Here is a 17096-nt window from a genome sequence, read left to right as displayed (position 1 = left end):
ACAAGCCACCATATCGACTCGAGTCGTTATCAGGACGCTCTTCCTTGCGCAAACGTCTGACGTGCGTCAGGAATGTCTCGTGACGGGAGGGTAATGTCCTGTATTCATTCAGACATACATTTATTCATGGAACTCACATGTACATGGAACTCGCATGTACATTCAGTCACGCTTTTGTTTGTTGGAGTGTAGAAGATGTGTATTCTCTGGTCTCACATTGTTACGCGTTAATTCACTCACTCACTCACTCACTCACATTCATGCATGCGTGTACATGTGTGTGTGTGTTGTGTGTGTGTGTGTGTGTGTGTGTGTGTGTGCACGTGTGTGCAAAGATTGGGCGGTTGAAAAATAATGCCTGACAAAAGGTATTTACCTGAAAACAAAGAAAACACCGACGTTAAACATATTAAATTCAAAATAACCTGCACAAAAAACTATTTGCTTGATTTATTTTTGTTTGTTTCATGTGTAGAGTCTATGAAACGAAGAACGAGGTAACAGCACGGTCACTGTATTTGATTTTTCCGTTTTAGTTGCCTCAAGTTGAACTCGGTTCACGTTCCTAGGCTCTAGCGGCAGGACAAAGCCCGCCCCCACTGCTACCGTTTCCCGTCCCCTCCCACCTGTCCTGGGCGGTGACATGAAAGCTTCGGCACCAGCAGCCACATACGTTACTTCCTGGCCACATGGTATGCATGTCTTGACTTGTACATTTTTGTGCTATGTCATAGTCAATTTAGAGTAGTGGCTCGTAAGGCGTTTCCAGGCTAACAATATTCGGGATGGAACTCGATTCGTCAGGCTTGTTGTCTGTGCATTTTCTTGGCTGCGGAAAAAGTCAAACAGGTCATATCAGGAAGACCAGGTACATATGTGAATGTTGTTATCACTGATATATGTAGTCCATGTAAGTTTTCAAAAGCTGATATCATTACGTAAACCCCACGAGTATCCTCCTCCGGACGGACCCCGCACGTACGTTGACCGCTCACCACCTGTCCTGTTCTCACCCATCCTGCTCACATGGTCCCGCCCCCGTGCTCACCTCCCCCGGCCTCCCCCAAATAAATACATGCGTCCTTCGCAGAGGTGTAACAGTCTTGGACAAGATCAGCTTGTGTTAGGGTGCATCTCGAATCAAGATGAGAGCGTTACAAGTATGCGTGATCGCCACAGCGCTGGTCTCCTTTGCCAATGCACAAGGTACTAAATTCTAGCATGTCTTTGCTTCTGTGACTATTGCCAAATGATATGTATGGTTGCCAATGCCATTGCTATGTATTTTTGTGGGACGCTTCATATGCTGGGCATTATCAGAGGCAAAATTACCGGGTTTATTCAAAATATAGAATGAAATAGGGTTCTGTTCCAAGCAGACATGTATCTTGAAACCAACGAAGCTCTACACAACGCTACGGTTTACAGAAGTATATCGAGCGAGGTTGCATTTGAACGTCGTGCATGAGGTGGTAAAATTCGTAGCCTGTTTGACGGCCTCCTTTAGAATGGCGATTTTAGATTTCACAGCTAACCGTTCACCACTATTTAACGTGTAACCATTTTCCAATCGTTATGCCCGAACATATCTTTTTTAAAATCTATTTCTGCATGATATTTATGCACCACATATCAAAAGGGTGCTGTTCACTCTTCTAGCTTCCTTAGCGGCCGTACGGTGGCCGGCAACAACAAACCAGTGCAATAGAAACCGAGTGCAATAGAACAAATATGCTATCAGAAAAAAAGCAGACTCAAACTGCAAAGGAGGCTACTAAGCGTTTCCCTCAAATGTACTTTATCGATAATCTTGTTTTTTCATTGTTGGCAGACTTCCTACAGTACTTCCAACACATTCACGGCATCTACTCCGGTGGTGACAACATGGAGACCTTGGACGGCCTCACCGCCGCAGAGTGTGCAAGAAGGTACGGTCGCTTCCTTAATTGTGACATGTGAAAGTCTAGATGTATTCAGACCAAGCCTTACCCCTCATGTCCTCAGCCAAACTTCAGCTTATTGGTACCATTTGCCAAGAGAAAACCCATCTCTACAAGCATCTGATGAAAAATTGGCCGCCACCGTTGCCATGTTGGTTTTTTATGGGTCCAACCTTATGGCAACCGATTAATCGGAACGCACAGATAATAATTGTTAGAAACATATATAGTCTTGCGCTGAAGTAGTGGAAACAACTATTTAGAGTATTTCTCACATACTGGATTCGCAAGAGTCTTTTTAAAGCCAACACAACGGCGGTCACTAAATGACCTCATGGCCACGTGACTTCAAACACCTTATAAGCTTTGAATCATCACAGGTACTAAAGCGAGTGTGAAGTACAGATAATACTTGAATACTATGCGAATTTTTCATATATTTCGGTCATGTTACTTAGGTGTATTGAAGCCACCTCCTACTACTGCCGGTCGTTCGAAGTGAACACGGCTTCTTCCAGATGTTACACCAGTGAAAACAACAGGGAAACCACGTCCGCCGACATGGAAAGTTCCCATGACTATGAGTACTACGAACGACTGGAAGGACAAAACGTCGGTATGTCGTACTCTACCGATACTCAAGCAAATGTTTAGCTTCGGCTTGTCTTTATGCTCTTCTTTTTCGAGTTTTTTGTAGTTTTCCATGCGGTTTGTGTTATTGCTTTTTTCCGGTTTCTCAGTTCAGGTGGAAAGTTGACTGAGCTGGCAGTTGACTGAGCAAACCATGCATAAACAAAATATGGCTCTCAAAAAAACCTCTCATACTAGGTCGCTAAACGAAAAACCGAGGTTCCTGGTCGGAAATTGCCCTACACATACCTGAAAAAAAACGGGGATTTCTGCCCTAACAGTTGCCTGAGTGGCGCTTCCAGTCTTTTACATGCCCTACATGGATTTTCTCAATAAACTCAAACTCAAACCCTAGAAACTCCCGCAAATGGACCACTTCTGTGTACACTTTCTACCCTGGCTAAACTGGTATTTTGACTTTCCATTGTTTTCTCACAAGTGAATTAATTAGTGTACATGTAGTTGTACTGAATACTGATAGCTGGGCATGAAATAACTCTAAATAGGATTTTTGGACCCCTAATATAATTTTATTTTTACCCCTGATATCATTTTTTCTTATAGAAAATATAGCATTTTGGTACATATCACTGCAATGAAACTATGCTTTCCATGTGCATAATGATCAAAGCTACAAACGTACGTTCTCACGTCGAACCCGGAAAGTGATCTACACGATCAGAACGCAGTAAGTTTCACAGATGTGTGAGGTTCTTGAAACTCCAGGAAATTTGTGATTTCGTGCAGTGTTCTTTCTGGTTTGGTAAACGTAGAATTCTACTCCAGAACCTAAACAGCAATTAAACAACCGAACAAGCATCCGGGTATTAATGCAATCATGATGTTTTGACATTTGTAATCGTACATATTTGCGAATGGTCTATATTGCTTCTCAAAAGAAAGGCTTTTTCGAGGGACGTTTTACCGTGACTATTTTGGGAATTTTCACCTGAACAGCAGTAGTGCGCATGCGCCGAATGATTTTCGAATGATTTTCCCCATTTTGAAACGGGGCGGGGGATGTGATGTTTTGAAAGTCGTCAGATTGTATAAATCTAAAAGTTTCCATGTTTCTTCTCTGTTTGTCCAGTACCTCCTACATTTCAGTACAGCGGTTTGGTGAGGCTGATGAACGGACTCACCGAGCGGGAAGGACGGGTGGAGATCCGCCGGACTGAGTCGGAGAGCTGGGGGACGATATGTGACGACGAATGGGACCTGAACGATGCTAATGTCATCTGCCGTATGCTCGGCTATCCACGTGCGCTTGAGGCCAAACAGGGGGCTTACTATGGACAAGGTGAGCAACCGGTTTTGTATGATCGGTGTGGTTCAGATTTCAAGCAGCAGGGAGAAGTAACACCTTTGGATACAAGCGATGTCGAGAGTGTCTAGCAGAATACAAAGTACCATGTGACGTTGATGAAGGTTAGACATCCAGGTAGTAAGCAATACGCCAGAAATTTTCAAAATTTGACCTTATACATCACCCAACTAGACGTAATATTTCAAGGGTATTTCTGGTATGTTTCAGGAAGCGGTTCTATCTACCTGGACGATTTACACTGTACTGGGTACGAGGACAGCATCTTCAACTGTCCCTCCAGAGGCTGGGGAGATCATAACTGTGGCCACGGCGAAGACGCCAGCGCGGTGTGTGAAGAATACGGTAAGTCTCTTTTTACTACAAATCTTCGGCCCCTGTCACTGAAGTCGCACGACAGGTTTACGATAGCAAGATGGAGACATTTGTAGGACAGTCGTGGACGTGTCGTGTACAATATTTAGTTGTTTCTGGCGGAAAGATTGTCACAGATCCTTGCCGAAGGTCGGTTCTGTCATAACCCCGCTGAAAATCGTAGGACGTACATGTATTCGAATGCGACTTATGAGAAGTTAGGGTCATCAAGGTTCGATTTTCTTCCTACCTTTGCGAGTTTTACGACAACTATTTGATTTGTTGGAAGACGTTGAACCCAGCTTATCTGGAACATCGATCAGGTATCGATTAGTATGTTTATTTGTGTCTGCAGTTGTTTAACACTTACAGTCGCATTGTAGGTTAGGCTACCTGACAACTTTTTTAAAATTCAAGATGATGCAATGTATGAGCCAGTTTATTGATTAATTAATTGATTAATTCATTCATTCATCCGTTTGCACGGAAACATGCAGATCGGCAGTGTGCGGACTTGGTGGTGACAAACGGTTTCGTCACGTACTGGCTTGACACCGCGTACCTCAACTGTGACGTCGGCTACATGCTGGTGGGACCCCTCGCAAAGAACTGCACAGCTGACGGCTCGTGGGAGGGGGGCAGCGACGTCACATGTCAACGTATGAGTACTAGTATTCACATCGTGTGCAAGTAGGAAAGTATAATGTATGAGAGTATAAGGTATCTCCGAAGGGATGTAGAAAGTTATTTTGGGGGTGTTCAAAATAACCACAAGATATAATACAAAAGACACTCAAGCCACAAGATATATTTTGTAAAAGTTCAAATGATTCAGATAATATCGACAATCTTTCTTCTGTGACTGAAAGACGTGTGTCCATTACCTGGGTGTCTAACCTTCACCGACGTAACATAGAAATAAAAGGGAGTTAAAACGTAAAAAGTCTAGTCTTTCCCATGAGACCCAAAGCTCACATGTGCCGTTATTTGACAGCCGCTGTATGCCAAGCGCCGCCCACTGTGAACCAAGGAGAGATGACGTACACGGGACTGACGTATTCAAACGTCGCCACGTACACCTGCGAACCCGGCTTCACCTTCAACAACCCGGTGGAAAATGTCACCTGCGAGTCCCAGGGACTTTGGGACTTCGTCAATACACCTCCGGCGTGCGAAGGTCAGTTCACGTTTTCTTTACCTCTATCATTTTAAGGAAGACGTAAGATACCAGCTTTATATTGCTTTGCTAGAATTTGGGTCATACGAATTGTGGCATTGTTTGGCGTACTACGAGTGTTTGGTCAGAATCAAGACGTTCAGGATTCAACCCCCTAAATATGCCCCGAAGTTGTAGTGGGAAATTGTAAGACCCGCCAGTTGTAAGCTCCACCAGATTCAGCCCCTGGCTACCAAGAGGGAGTGGTTAGCCCAACCATTTATGTTGAAAAAATGTTTGCTTTTTTTCCTTCATTTTCCTCCAGCTATCTGCGGCAGTAACCAGCTCCTGACGCACGACAGAGGCGTCCTCCTTAGCCCGAACTTCCCCGGGAACTACGTGAGCTCCCAGACCTGCACCTGGCACATTAAGCCGAAGGATCGCCACCTCGTGCTTTTTAAGTTCAACGTCTTCGACACCGAGCACAATTATGACATCCTCACTGTGTATGAGGCACGTAGAACTAAGATTAAGAGTGCGAGCTTCTTACTACATTGGTCAAAAATAGCCTGGTATCCAAACCTATTATGCGGAGAGGAGACTCGGGATCTAAAATAGGTTTGGATTACAGGCTAGGTCAAGAAGGCTATGTTTTCGGTGCGATTGGTGGGTTTGTTTGTAGGTAGGCGGGTTTCTGGACAGCAAAACTTGAAAAGTTCGAATATGATCCCCCTGACGACTTTGTATGGTACTGCAGCAGAACTCCCTATTTTAGTATTTCATTTCCTGGAGCAAAACAAAAAAGGGATGAAAGATGTATACAGGGACTATGGCAGACAAAAATTGGACTGGAATTTTCATCTGGTGAGATATTTGGCCATACTTGCATTTAGCCCCATAGGGTATGAAAAATGATATCCAGGACTCATAATAATTGCTGAGCAAAGTTGATAATTGCTTTATTTATCTGTTCATAGGGGTCCTCAGATGCAGGGAAAGTGATGATCACCATATCCGGGCAGTACATGCCTTTGGACGTGTTTAAGACAGAGGCTGAGGACGAGATCTTCGTCCGCTTCCAGACGGACGGATCCTTCACGGCGGGCGGGTTCAACATGTCCTACTGGGGTAAGAAACGTGTCGCATCGTGAAGAGGGATAACATATCTTTATAATAAGACTTGCCCAGGTCTAAGTAGCCTGGTTCCCATGCTATTCTAGCTCCGGTGCTTCTCTGATCGCTCTCCTGACAAATTTCTAGAATATGTTTGATAAGAAACGTATAGCAACGTGGAGAAGAGAACAAGATCATAAGGATTGCCCAAACAATATGTCTAAGAGTATAACGACGCGATTAAGGTTAGCCAAGTATCCACCCTATTCTAGCTCCGATTTGCTCCTCTGGTCTCTTCCCTGCTAGAATAGGGTGGGTGCCAGGTTATATTTAATGGGCTCTGAGGAAAACAATCAACTATATTTCTGAGAATTCAAAACCATGGGAACACTAGCACGTATATTTTTATTCAGATATCTTCCGTCTTTTTACACCATACAGCTGCAGACTGCGCGATTCCTGCACTATCCTCGCACGGAGGCTCGGTAACCTCCGGAACTTCGACCGGTGCGACCGTGTTCTTCTCCTGCGACCAAGGATACGACCTGATCGGACAGGACAGCGCGATTTGTACGGCGGCCGGGTGGACTAATCCCGAACCAACATGTCAGAGTAAGGACCATTCAATACTAGCATGTAGTGGCAAATTAGAATTAGAATGGAGTGGGGGAAGGGCAAAGACCTAAACGTACAATTTTGTATCGTATTGTTACAACAATTCTCTTCATGAAAAAAGAATATGCCCTGTCCTGATAATCTTTCTTTCTGGCTTAGAGTACGAGTTACTAAATTATGTGGCTTGATAATCAAACTGAACAAACAATGTTGAGGAGAGTGTCTAGAAGTATTGTTCCTCGTTTATGTTCTTTTCCCAATGCAGTCAAAGACTGCCTCGCACTCTCCACTCCCGACCACGGTACCGCCAGTTCGACATGCACCACCTACGGCTGTACCTACAGCTTCGCGTGTGACGTCGGGTACGAGTTGGCCGGGTCCAGTCAGAGGACGTGTACGGATGACGGGATATGGAGTGGGAACGACACCTCTTGCGAAGGTATTTAGACAAAAAAAAGTTATAGATCATACGGGTCTTTTGAGTCCGACGACTTAACAGTTCTCGACATGCATCGGCTTGACTTTGAATTTTTCGAAAGCTTCTGACAACTGCAGTTTTTATCGTCTTATTTGACGACTTTGTAACGTTAAGATAACCTGTTCAACCAGACCGGGTTGCAGGGCCATTCTCAATGGACATGAAGACACTTTGCTACCAGGCGGATTTATGTACAAGGCTATGCTGAGTAGAACATTCTCACTGACGTGCGTGCTTTCTATCTTGTCTGAACAGTTGTGCAATGTAGTGAGCTGTCGCGGCCAGAGTTTGGGAAAATCATCGGGGGTGGAACGGTGTACGGTACCGTGATCCAGTTCACGTGTCTGCACGGCTTCCAGCAGGGCTCGTCCTCCCGAACCTGTCAGGCGGACGGGACGTGGTCGGGACAGGACGTCATCTGTCACGGTAAGTCTAACATACACAGCTTGCTGATCTTTTTTAGGGCTGAATTCGCCATGCTTATCAGTTCTCTAGAACAAAAAAATGCAATTTGTAGTAATAGTCTTCATGACCAAACCTGTCCATGTGTACAATATACATACAGTAGCGTGGATCTAAAGACTAGTGCTGTACGTATATACATTGTATGACAACATTGCAATACCATGATTTTGTATGGTGGTGACCATGGGTCTAACTACCGAGGATAACCACTCCATGCCTGTTCTTGTTTCCAGACCCAGTGCAGTGTGACTTTGAGGCAGGTATCTGTGGCTACCAGCAAGACCGCCAAACCGACGACTTCGACTGGACCAGGAACAGCGGAGAAACTGGGTCCAGTGACACCGGACCGAGCTCAGGATATAATTCTAGTACGTCAACGAGATCTATTATGCATTGGGAATGATGAACAGTAATTGTAGACAAGGAAGGGTGCTTGTATGTTATTGTGTCCTCACGATTCGGCTTTACATCTAGCTGCTAGTGTCTACAACTAGTAATAATGAAGTCGCTGTTAAAACCTATGATCTTGCAGGGTACAGTACTGTACTACTATGATCTTGGTGACACTGTTAAAAAATTGTGGTAACACTACAACCGATTTTTTAAATACTTATTTGATACTCCGACATGTCACTGTATGGTTGTTTTATATGTGTATTTTAGCTTTTAATGTACAGGTTTTGTCATTGAAATAGAATGTACAATTAAAAAAAAAAGATACTGTAACCAAGATGAAGATTTGGTACCAACACTGCAAGGACTACAGTGGTTTGAAATCCGTGTAACCTATGAACTCATTACCCCACTGTGTCCACGCAGACTGGTACGTGTATATCGAGGCGTCCAGTCCGCGTGTGCAAGGAGAAGCGGCCCGGCTCACCAGTGCAGAGTTCCAAACCGAGGGGTGTCAACAGCTGCAGTTCTACTATCACATGTACGGGGGCAACATGGGCACGCTTAACGTCTACTTGGAGACACGGTATGTAAGAATACTTGCTTTTGTTGTCAAAAGCAGCCTTTTTCTTAGTAATAAGCACGTTGTGAATTGGCGAGAGTCATAACTTAATTGGGTCAGTTCTTCTGATAGGATTTCCCTGTAGCTATAGGATGTCCCTGTAGCTCAATTGGTAGCGGCTTTGCTGTTGAGCCTCCTGTTTCCAATTAGTTGGATCTGGGAGACCCGGATCGAATCCAGGAAGGGTATCCTTGTCGGGGCTGCACGGCGTCTTTCGGAAGAGACGTAAAATGGGGGTCCCGTGTTCGAGGAGGTGCCTCGAGCACGTTACAACAGTATAACTCAGAAATGGGTACCTACTGGCTTTAATGATACAACCTGGTGAATTAAAACGTCACTGGAGGATAACGTTGTGACTTGTACATTTCGATGCCACACATTGACAAGTTGGCAATATTGTAGACACTGCATGTGAGTCGTCTTGACATAAAGGTTTGTCAGAATTTTAGTCCGGTACGACGGTTACCCCTTCAAACTTTAGATCAAGATAGTAAATCTCCACATCCGTTAGAAGAAAGAATATTGTTTGTAGCACACCTGTAGAGTTGGATCGAAAATACTGTTTTTCAGTTTGATTTTCATTGTAATATTTCTGGATTACCTTGTTCTAAAACCGTGTTGTGTATATGTAGGACCTACCACATTACCACCAAGCTTGCCTGGACAATTTCTGGAAACCAGGGTAGTTCATGGCATCCTGTGACGATTGAAATTCCAGAGGAGGGCTACCACAAGGTACAGCTTGATGTTTTCTTACGTGTGTGCAATTGCACCACATTGTCGAGCAATCTAACACGCTGCTCTTGTTTAACGTTTGCATAACGACAACAGCTCTTTTGATTATAAAGCGTTTAACTATGCACTTGTGCTCCTACTACTCCTTTTAGATATGTAATTTATGTATGGTGAGTGAGATTGGCAGCAACAGCTATCGCACCCGAGATTTTTGGGCAACCCACAAGGGGAAATGCTGTTTTAAAGTCAATCATTTATCTGGAACCGTCTTCCGTCTTAAACTCCGACTCGCTTCAAAAACCAGTGCCTTGGAAATAGATGCTGCAATTTGTCTCCTGTTGCTTTGATAGACACCGCCATGGAAGCCTAACTCAGTCGCTATAAATCGGCGGTCAGTACGGCAGGTAACACTGAACGTATCGCTGAAGGTGATGTGTGACAGCAATTTCTTAGAATTCAAAGGAGTTGTCATGACTACGTTTAACCTAAATCTTATTAAGCCCGTAAACCTAAAAAATGCATTTGAAGACGAGTACAGTCCTGATTTCAGGTGACATTTGAGGCCATCGTAGGAACGGGCTTCGAGAGTGACATCTCCATAGATGAGATCGAGCTCATACCAAGCGACCACTGTCCAGGTGAGTCCTCCGAGACGCACTACTTATCTTTGTCTTGATTTTGAAATATTATAGCGTGTCCTTTTCGCAATGCACAAATGTACTTTTCTTCTTCGCTGTATACACGTAAGGGACAATACATCTATATCCGCCGTCGTTTTCAGTTCCCACCACGCTTCCACCGACAACGACCACCCTCCCACCGACAACTACCCTCCCACCGACGACAACCCTCCCACCGACAACAACGCTCCCACCGACAACCACACTCCCACCGACAACAACGCTCCCACCAACAACAACCACCCTCCCACCGACAACCACACTCCCACCGACAACAACGCTCCCACCAACAACAACCACCCTCCCACCGACGACAACCATTCCACCGACGACAACAACCCCTCACGTGCACCCAACCACCGGCAGCCCCGTCATCGTCGGCTTTAACACCACATCAGGCCCGGTGTCTTCAACAGTCATCCCTCCTTCAGGTACATATAAGAAGTGAAACTGTAACAATGTAAATATTATGGGTCTCTAGCGAACCCCTCCCCAATAGCAGCTCAATCATCAAAAGCATATTCTTGGTACGATTTGAACAGCTTCCTTCTTGCGCTTTCTGCGCCAAACAAATCCACCCCCATATGCCTGTGTAAAGTTTCAAACTGAAAGGTTGCAGAAGTACTATGTGTATATAGCAAAGAACATATCTATCATTACAGCAGAGGACAACAGTCGATGAAGCTGCATCATTTGATACAATGGCCAGTATGATGAAAAAACGATGTCGCTACTTTCAGCACCAAGGACAGTACTTATCAGCACCTTTTTTGTGCTAGAAATGTTCTGACAATTTTTTTCTCTTAATCTGGCCCAGCCTGCAGACATGACTATCACCTGTCGGCGAATAGCATCGATGTGATGAGCTCCCCCGGCTACCCGCTGAAGTACCAGCCTAACGAGGACTGCTGGTTTGTCATGACCACGGACCCTGGCTTCGGGGTGCAGATCAGTATCCTCAACTTTGACCTCCAGGATCGACTTCCGCCGGTCAACGGTGGTGTGTCCGGTGTCTGCGCCGATTACGTCATTCTGCATGCGTGAGTTATGATGCTCTTCGTTGCCTTCGTTGCGATACACTTGACACAAATCTTAGCGCAATATCGGATTTTTAGTTCCTGATGACTGATGAATACGATATAATGATTTTATTCGATAGTGGAGCTATACATTGGCTCTAACATAAGAAAGTGCCATGAATGTGCATTTTTTGTGGTCGGGCATTCTTCTAATTTTTTTTAGTGTCTTATATTGCTTTTTGTGACATTTCTTTACCACTGGCACCTGTATAGACTTGGTATATTCAAGCATTCCTAACTTATAGCTTGTCGGTACCATCATGGATAGTTTGCTGGTTAGCAGAAACCGTAAAAAATGGTTACCCCGGCTACTTATATGTAACTTAAGCTTGGCCTGTATGTATTTATTCTTCCTCCTACGGACCACAAGTACCCATAACATATCTGTGACTGTTTCTGTTGCATGTCCAGACCGCTGGGAGATCGGCCGTCCCCACCGCGCTGTGGCACGTCCATCCCGGCGGGCTCTAAGATCTCCGCCCCCGCCGACACCACCCTGGCGCTGCGGTTCGTGACGGACGCCTCCGACGAGCGCAGCGGGTTCAGCGCCGTGATCCAGAGCCTGCCCTCGAATCTGCTCACCACTACTCTCACCTGGGCCGACTGAGGACAGTCTTTTTGGTCAAATTAAAGCCAGCCAAACCAGTACATGGGTGTTTTCTTCATTGACGTTTACAGCACAGTCTGGAATGCCGGCAAAGCCAAATCTCTTAAAGGAAAAACCGTATTGCTTTGCATGTTTAAAAGGTATCCTCGCAGAGGAAAGAAATCGGAATCAATCAAGCGTTCAGGCAAACTTAATACCAAATGTTATTATCAGGTCAATCTACTGCTCAATTCAAAGCAAATGTGATACGAGTACGAGAATCGTCCATTTTTCCAGTTATTTATTGCTTAAATGAAGAGCAATATACAGACAATGATACAAGATTACTAAGTAGCTAACCACCAATAAATCTAGGAAAGTTCTGCGTTCCGGTGTCTTAGATTATACAACAGTCTTGTTGGATGTCTTGTGCTCTTGAGTATCCGTCGTCTGACAAGTGTCCCTGCTGAAGTCAGTCCAATAGGCAAAGCTTCTTCGCGATTGTTTTTAAACGGAAGATTAACTTGCTGTATCTATGCCACATCGGACTCGTCAGCCACCTGAGGGCATGTAACATAAGTGGCCTCAACCCCTGAAAATCTTCGCTAGCGAAGCCAAGCCAAGAAGAACTTGCTGTATCTATGGTTCTTCGGGTGATATATCTCCAGCTCAGATAATTTAGTACATTAGAGCTTTTAAACTTGGGGTTTTGTATGGTCTCTTTCAAATGGTTTTGAACCTTGTATGGTTGTGATACCTAAAAAGTGTTACAGACTTAGACCATGTCGAAGTTTTCTATTTCGGAGTAACAGGGTGAAATATAGTAAGCATACGTTATGTCGTAACAAGCGAACTCAGTCGTCCGACAAAACACCATCAAACATACCAAATGGTATAAAGGTGTAGATTTGGGACGTATCATAAGAACATTTGAGTACGCAAAATTCCTAGGAAGGAAATCATGTATAACATGATTCATACAGTTTCATACTGACCCACCGCACACTTCCGTTACATCACACCAAGGAATGTCTACAACATTTGATTTGCTCTTCTACAAATTCAGCTAAATGTCACTAGTCATCACACCACAGTTCTCATCTACAGTTGCTTAGCTATCAACAGACCTAAATCCCACGAAGAGTACGCGTAGCAGTCCTGCATTTCCTATGAGAGGCGCCAGATGGTGCCTGCTGCTGTTGACATGACGTTTGGATGGTTTCCATGATGACTTGATGAGACCGAATGTTTCCTCTCCAGTTGTGCGGATGACGTGTATATGTCGCTGTACCCAGTATCCGATGGATGCCTCTTCCTCTCACCACTGTTTCCTGTAACACACACACACATACATGTATATAGTGACATATAAGCTGGTTTTCTCCACCATTTTGTCCTTCAAGCTGTTTCATCAATTTGTTCTTACATCTGTACTTTGCTAATGCAACAAGAAAACACGGACCTGGTAAACATATGTTGTCTTGTTGCTATGAGTCTTCCTTTATTGAGCATTTTTCACAACTGGTTTTACAGGTTTTTCTAACAGCACAGCGCGGAACAACTCGAGCATAGCAAACCTTAATTAACGCTTCATGCACCATCAAAAGATGTAAATGAAGAAACTTAAAAGCGTTTTTCCAAAATAGTTGATTCTTGTCTATCAATAGAAAAATGCATGGAAAAAGAATGTTTAAGCCCCGGGAAGACGTATTTTGAAGCAAAACAACAACATCAAATAGCATACTAGAACAAACGATGGAGTAAATTGAATTACCTAATAAGTTAGTAAGACCTTTTCACAATTTTTTTTTTCTTTCAATAGCTGCATGTGGGTTTATAGTCCTTTTTGTCAGTTTTGAAAAGTTTGGAAAACTAGGTCATGAAAAACCATACGATAAGCACCACCGGGTACCAAAGATCAGCAGTTTTCCTTTGGTTGTCTGCCCTTCCCCTGAGGATATGCGGGTAGTCGCAGCTCACAACAATAATTGTTGTAAAGCACCAGTTTAAAGATGCAAACATCTTCTTCGTTACCTTCTTTTACATGGGTGGTTTTAGCATAAAAACAAGTTTCAGATTCCTTCTTTTTTTTACAGTCAGACAAGGAGTTTCAGAAGCGAGAGCTGACGTCGACATTCTCCGCAATGCATTAATATTGCCATACCTTAAATGCGACCTAAACGACCAAGGCGACCACAACTATAACCACAGTCAGCACCACTGCTGTAGACCCGGCACACAGGATCATTGCAGTCGTCCCGCTGTCACGGTCAGCAGCGGCTTCACCCGTCTTCCTCTGGCGGCGTCTTCGCAAAAGTCTAAGCCTCATTTTTACCTAGTACAGTACTGTACTTTCTTCCAGAATAAGACAATTTGGTTCGGTACTCCTTGTATATCGTATTTCCACCCGCCCTTCTGCTTTAAACGTGTGTTTTGCATACGTAATAAGGGCCAAACAATTCCATTTTAGGGGGGGGGGCTCTACACGTATCAGAACAAAATTCAAAAATGACACTAGGCCAAAAAAAAAAAATGAGAAAAGGGAAGGGGGTTTAGATTATTAGCTTACTAATCCAAAAGAACAAATAACTGTACGGCTGGCATAGCATTTGAAAAAAAAAGATGTTTCGTATTGCGCGGAAGCCACCTGTTCACAATCCTTCAGGGGATATATGTTTGCGTTTTACTGCATTCCCCAGATGGTACATGCCTAATAGGTGATACGTGTGGTAACACACGTACCTACAAAATATGCATGGGTGGGGAATGAACCCTATGGACAATCGTCTAGCTGGGCACCTGTACGGTACAGATATACAGCTCCACAGAAGTACGCATGCACGCACACACACGCGCTGAACACACACACACGCACAGACATACACACCACAGATGCACATTCAGACATACCACACACACACACACACACAAACGCGCGCGCACACACACACACACACACACACACGCACCCCCCCCCCCCCCCACACACACACACACACTCATACACACACACACAAACACATATACACACACAAACACATATACACACACACGCACACACACGCACACACACGCCAGGTTTTGAGTGTGGATTTCTCTATCAACTGTAACTATTTTGTATGACTTGTAGCGAGAATATGGCAGAATTAACCGTCGACAAGGACCTACGACCGCCATTTTCGTCTCAGGACAGTTGAGTTTTGTACGACACATCCACAACCGTCCCGAGAATGTCCCCCGTGTACTATCGCAAACATTTTGGTACATGGGTGTATATATGGCCTCCGTCGGTCAGTATTGACCATGGTAAAATCCTTATTCACAACAGCCCTACAGCATCGACTATGGCTAAACAGCCCTATACGAGAATGGCAGTCTCTGCCACAAAAATCACATCTGTAAGCTGACTCAGTTCTGTTGCAAAGCTCTTTTCTGCGGATCCGCTTTTCTTCTGCGCTGTGCATCAGTCTGGCTTCTCCTGATTTGAGCTGTCTGAACAGTGTGCATCTCCACCCGGAACGGTCACTTGCAAGGTCCTCCCAGTGCTCCGTATCAATATCTAGAGCCTTCAAGTCCCTCTTGCAGACATCTTTGAAACGCAGCTGTGGCCTCCCGGTACGTCTCTTTCCTGAGATCAGTTCTCCGTAGAGAAGGTCTTTGGGGATTCGGCCATCCTCCATGCGACGGACGTGGCCTAGCCAGCGAAGTCTGCGCTGCCTGAGCAGGGTGAACATGGTAGGGAGGCCGGCGCGGGACAGCACTTCGGTGTTGGTCACTTTGTCCTTCCATGATATGCCAAGGATACGGCGCATACACCTCATGTGAAAGGCGTTTAGCATGGGTGACTCCCCAAGCAACATTACAGTAAGGGCCCTATCACACTTGTGCGTATATTCAAGTGCGTGCATGTACGTTGCGTATTAAAATTTGTTTTGGTTTAAGTAATGTTTGGGAAGAATTTGTTTTCTACTTTGACCCACCGTTGTGCAGCCTGGTTATCGAACCAAAGAAATGACTTCTTCGGCTGCAAACTTAACCTAAACCCAAAACATGTCTATACGCAACTCATGCGGACTTGTATATATGCACAGCTGTGAAGGGGGTTTAACTCACCTCGAACCCTGACGTACATTTAGCTCACAACAATGGCGAAGACGATGAGGAAGACGAGAGAGGCGCCCAAGATAACCATGGTACAAATCATAGTACCCGTGGATGGCGGCGGCCCGTCTCGATCGTCTGGGCCATAGTATATTCCCGGCATCAGCGGCGCACCAAAGACAGGCCACTTTCCAGAACCGGACGATTTGTTAAACAAACCAGGCATTTCGGTTGTTGTTGTTGTTTTGAGTGACCGCCCCTACGTCTCTTTCTACCCAGTCTGATTCCATTGCTTTAGGCAATATACTGATTGAGGGCGAAACCATCTATTCTTATGGGGATGGATTTATCTATTTATTTATTTATCTATTTATTTATTTATTCATCTTTAGGGTAGTCCCTTCAGTTAATTCAATAACTGATTTCCAACGGAGCCCGTGAAATTACAGATAATAAAGGTCATAACATAAAATAATAATAAACACAGGAATAATACAGAACAAACTCGATGTGGCAAACAATAGCACTGAAATGATCGATTAGAAACCTGTTAAAATGTAAAACTTGAGGTGAAAATGCCCCATTCTTTTCGTGACATTGTATCTGGATAACTCCCCAAACTACGCCATTGTAACAACTCACCTCGAACCCTGACGTACAGTTAGTTCATGACGATGGCGAAGACGATGAGAAAGACGATAGAGGCGCCCATGATAACCATGGTACATATGGCAGTGGCCGTGGATGGCGGCGGCCCTTCGTCGGGTCCGAAGTACATGCCGTCCATCGTCCCGCTAAAGAAGCTCCTATTCCCAACCCCGGACG

The 17096-nt window shown here is 44.6% G+C and overlaps 1 protein-coding gene and 1 long non-coding RNA gene across 3 annotated transcripts; one reads left to right on the top strand and one right to left on the bottom strand.

The window, feature by feature from the left end:
- Positions 1–1072: 1072 nt before the first annotated feature.
- Positions 1073–12232, top strand: LOC136441275 (uncharacterized). 2 transcript variants are annotated; one of them, XM_066437470.1, is made up of 20 exons: positions 1073–1206; positions 1832–1928; positions 2399–2556; positions 3661–3870; positions 4105–4239; positions 4746–4907; positions 5243–5425; positions 5730–5917; positions 6382–6532; positions 6959–7129; positions 7398–7571; positions 7866–8036; positions 8309–8443; positions 8895–9054; positions 9723–9825; positions 10376–10463; positions 10607–10631; positions 10671–10936; positions 11323–11545; positions 11996–12232. In XM_066437470.1, exons 1-20 carry the CDS (start codon positions 1146–1148, stop codon positions 12189–12191), a joined length of 3057 nt encoding a protein of 1018 aa, XP_066293567.1. In that variant the 5' UTR covers positions 1073–1145; the 3' UTR covers positions 12192–12232. The 2 variants fall into 2 exon arrangements, with proteins under 2 accessions (XP_066293567.1, XP_066293566.1); XM_066437469.1 differs by having other exon boundaries at positions 10607–10936.
- A 222-nt stretch (positions 12233–12454) lies between these two features.
- LOC136441277 (uncharacterized) lies at positions 12455–15112 on the bottom strand. Its single transcript, XR_010756871.1, has 2 exons — positions 14335–15112; positions 12455–13501 (listed from the first exon to the last, which is right to left on the bottom strand). It is a non-coding gene; the product is annotated as an uncharacterized lncRNA (long non-coding RNA).
- Positions 15113–17096: the final 1984 nt, after the last annotated feature.

Source organism: Branchiostoma lanceolatum, chromosome 9 (assembly GCF_035083965.1).
Source record: "Branchiostoma lanceolatum isolate klBraLanc5 chromosome 9, klBraLanc5.hap2, whole genome shotgun sequence".
Classification (NCBI taxonomy): domain Eukaryota; kingdom Metazoa; phylum Chordata; class Leptocardii; order Amphioxiformes; family Branchiostomatidae; genus Branchiostoma; species Branchiostoma lanceolatum.
This window is presented reverse-complemented; position numbering and strand designations above follow the sequence as displayed.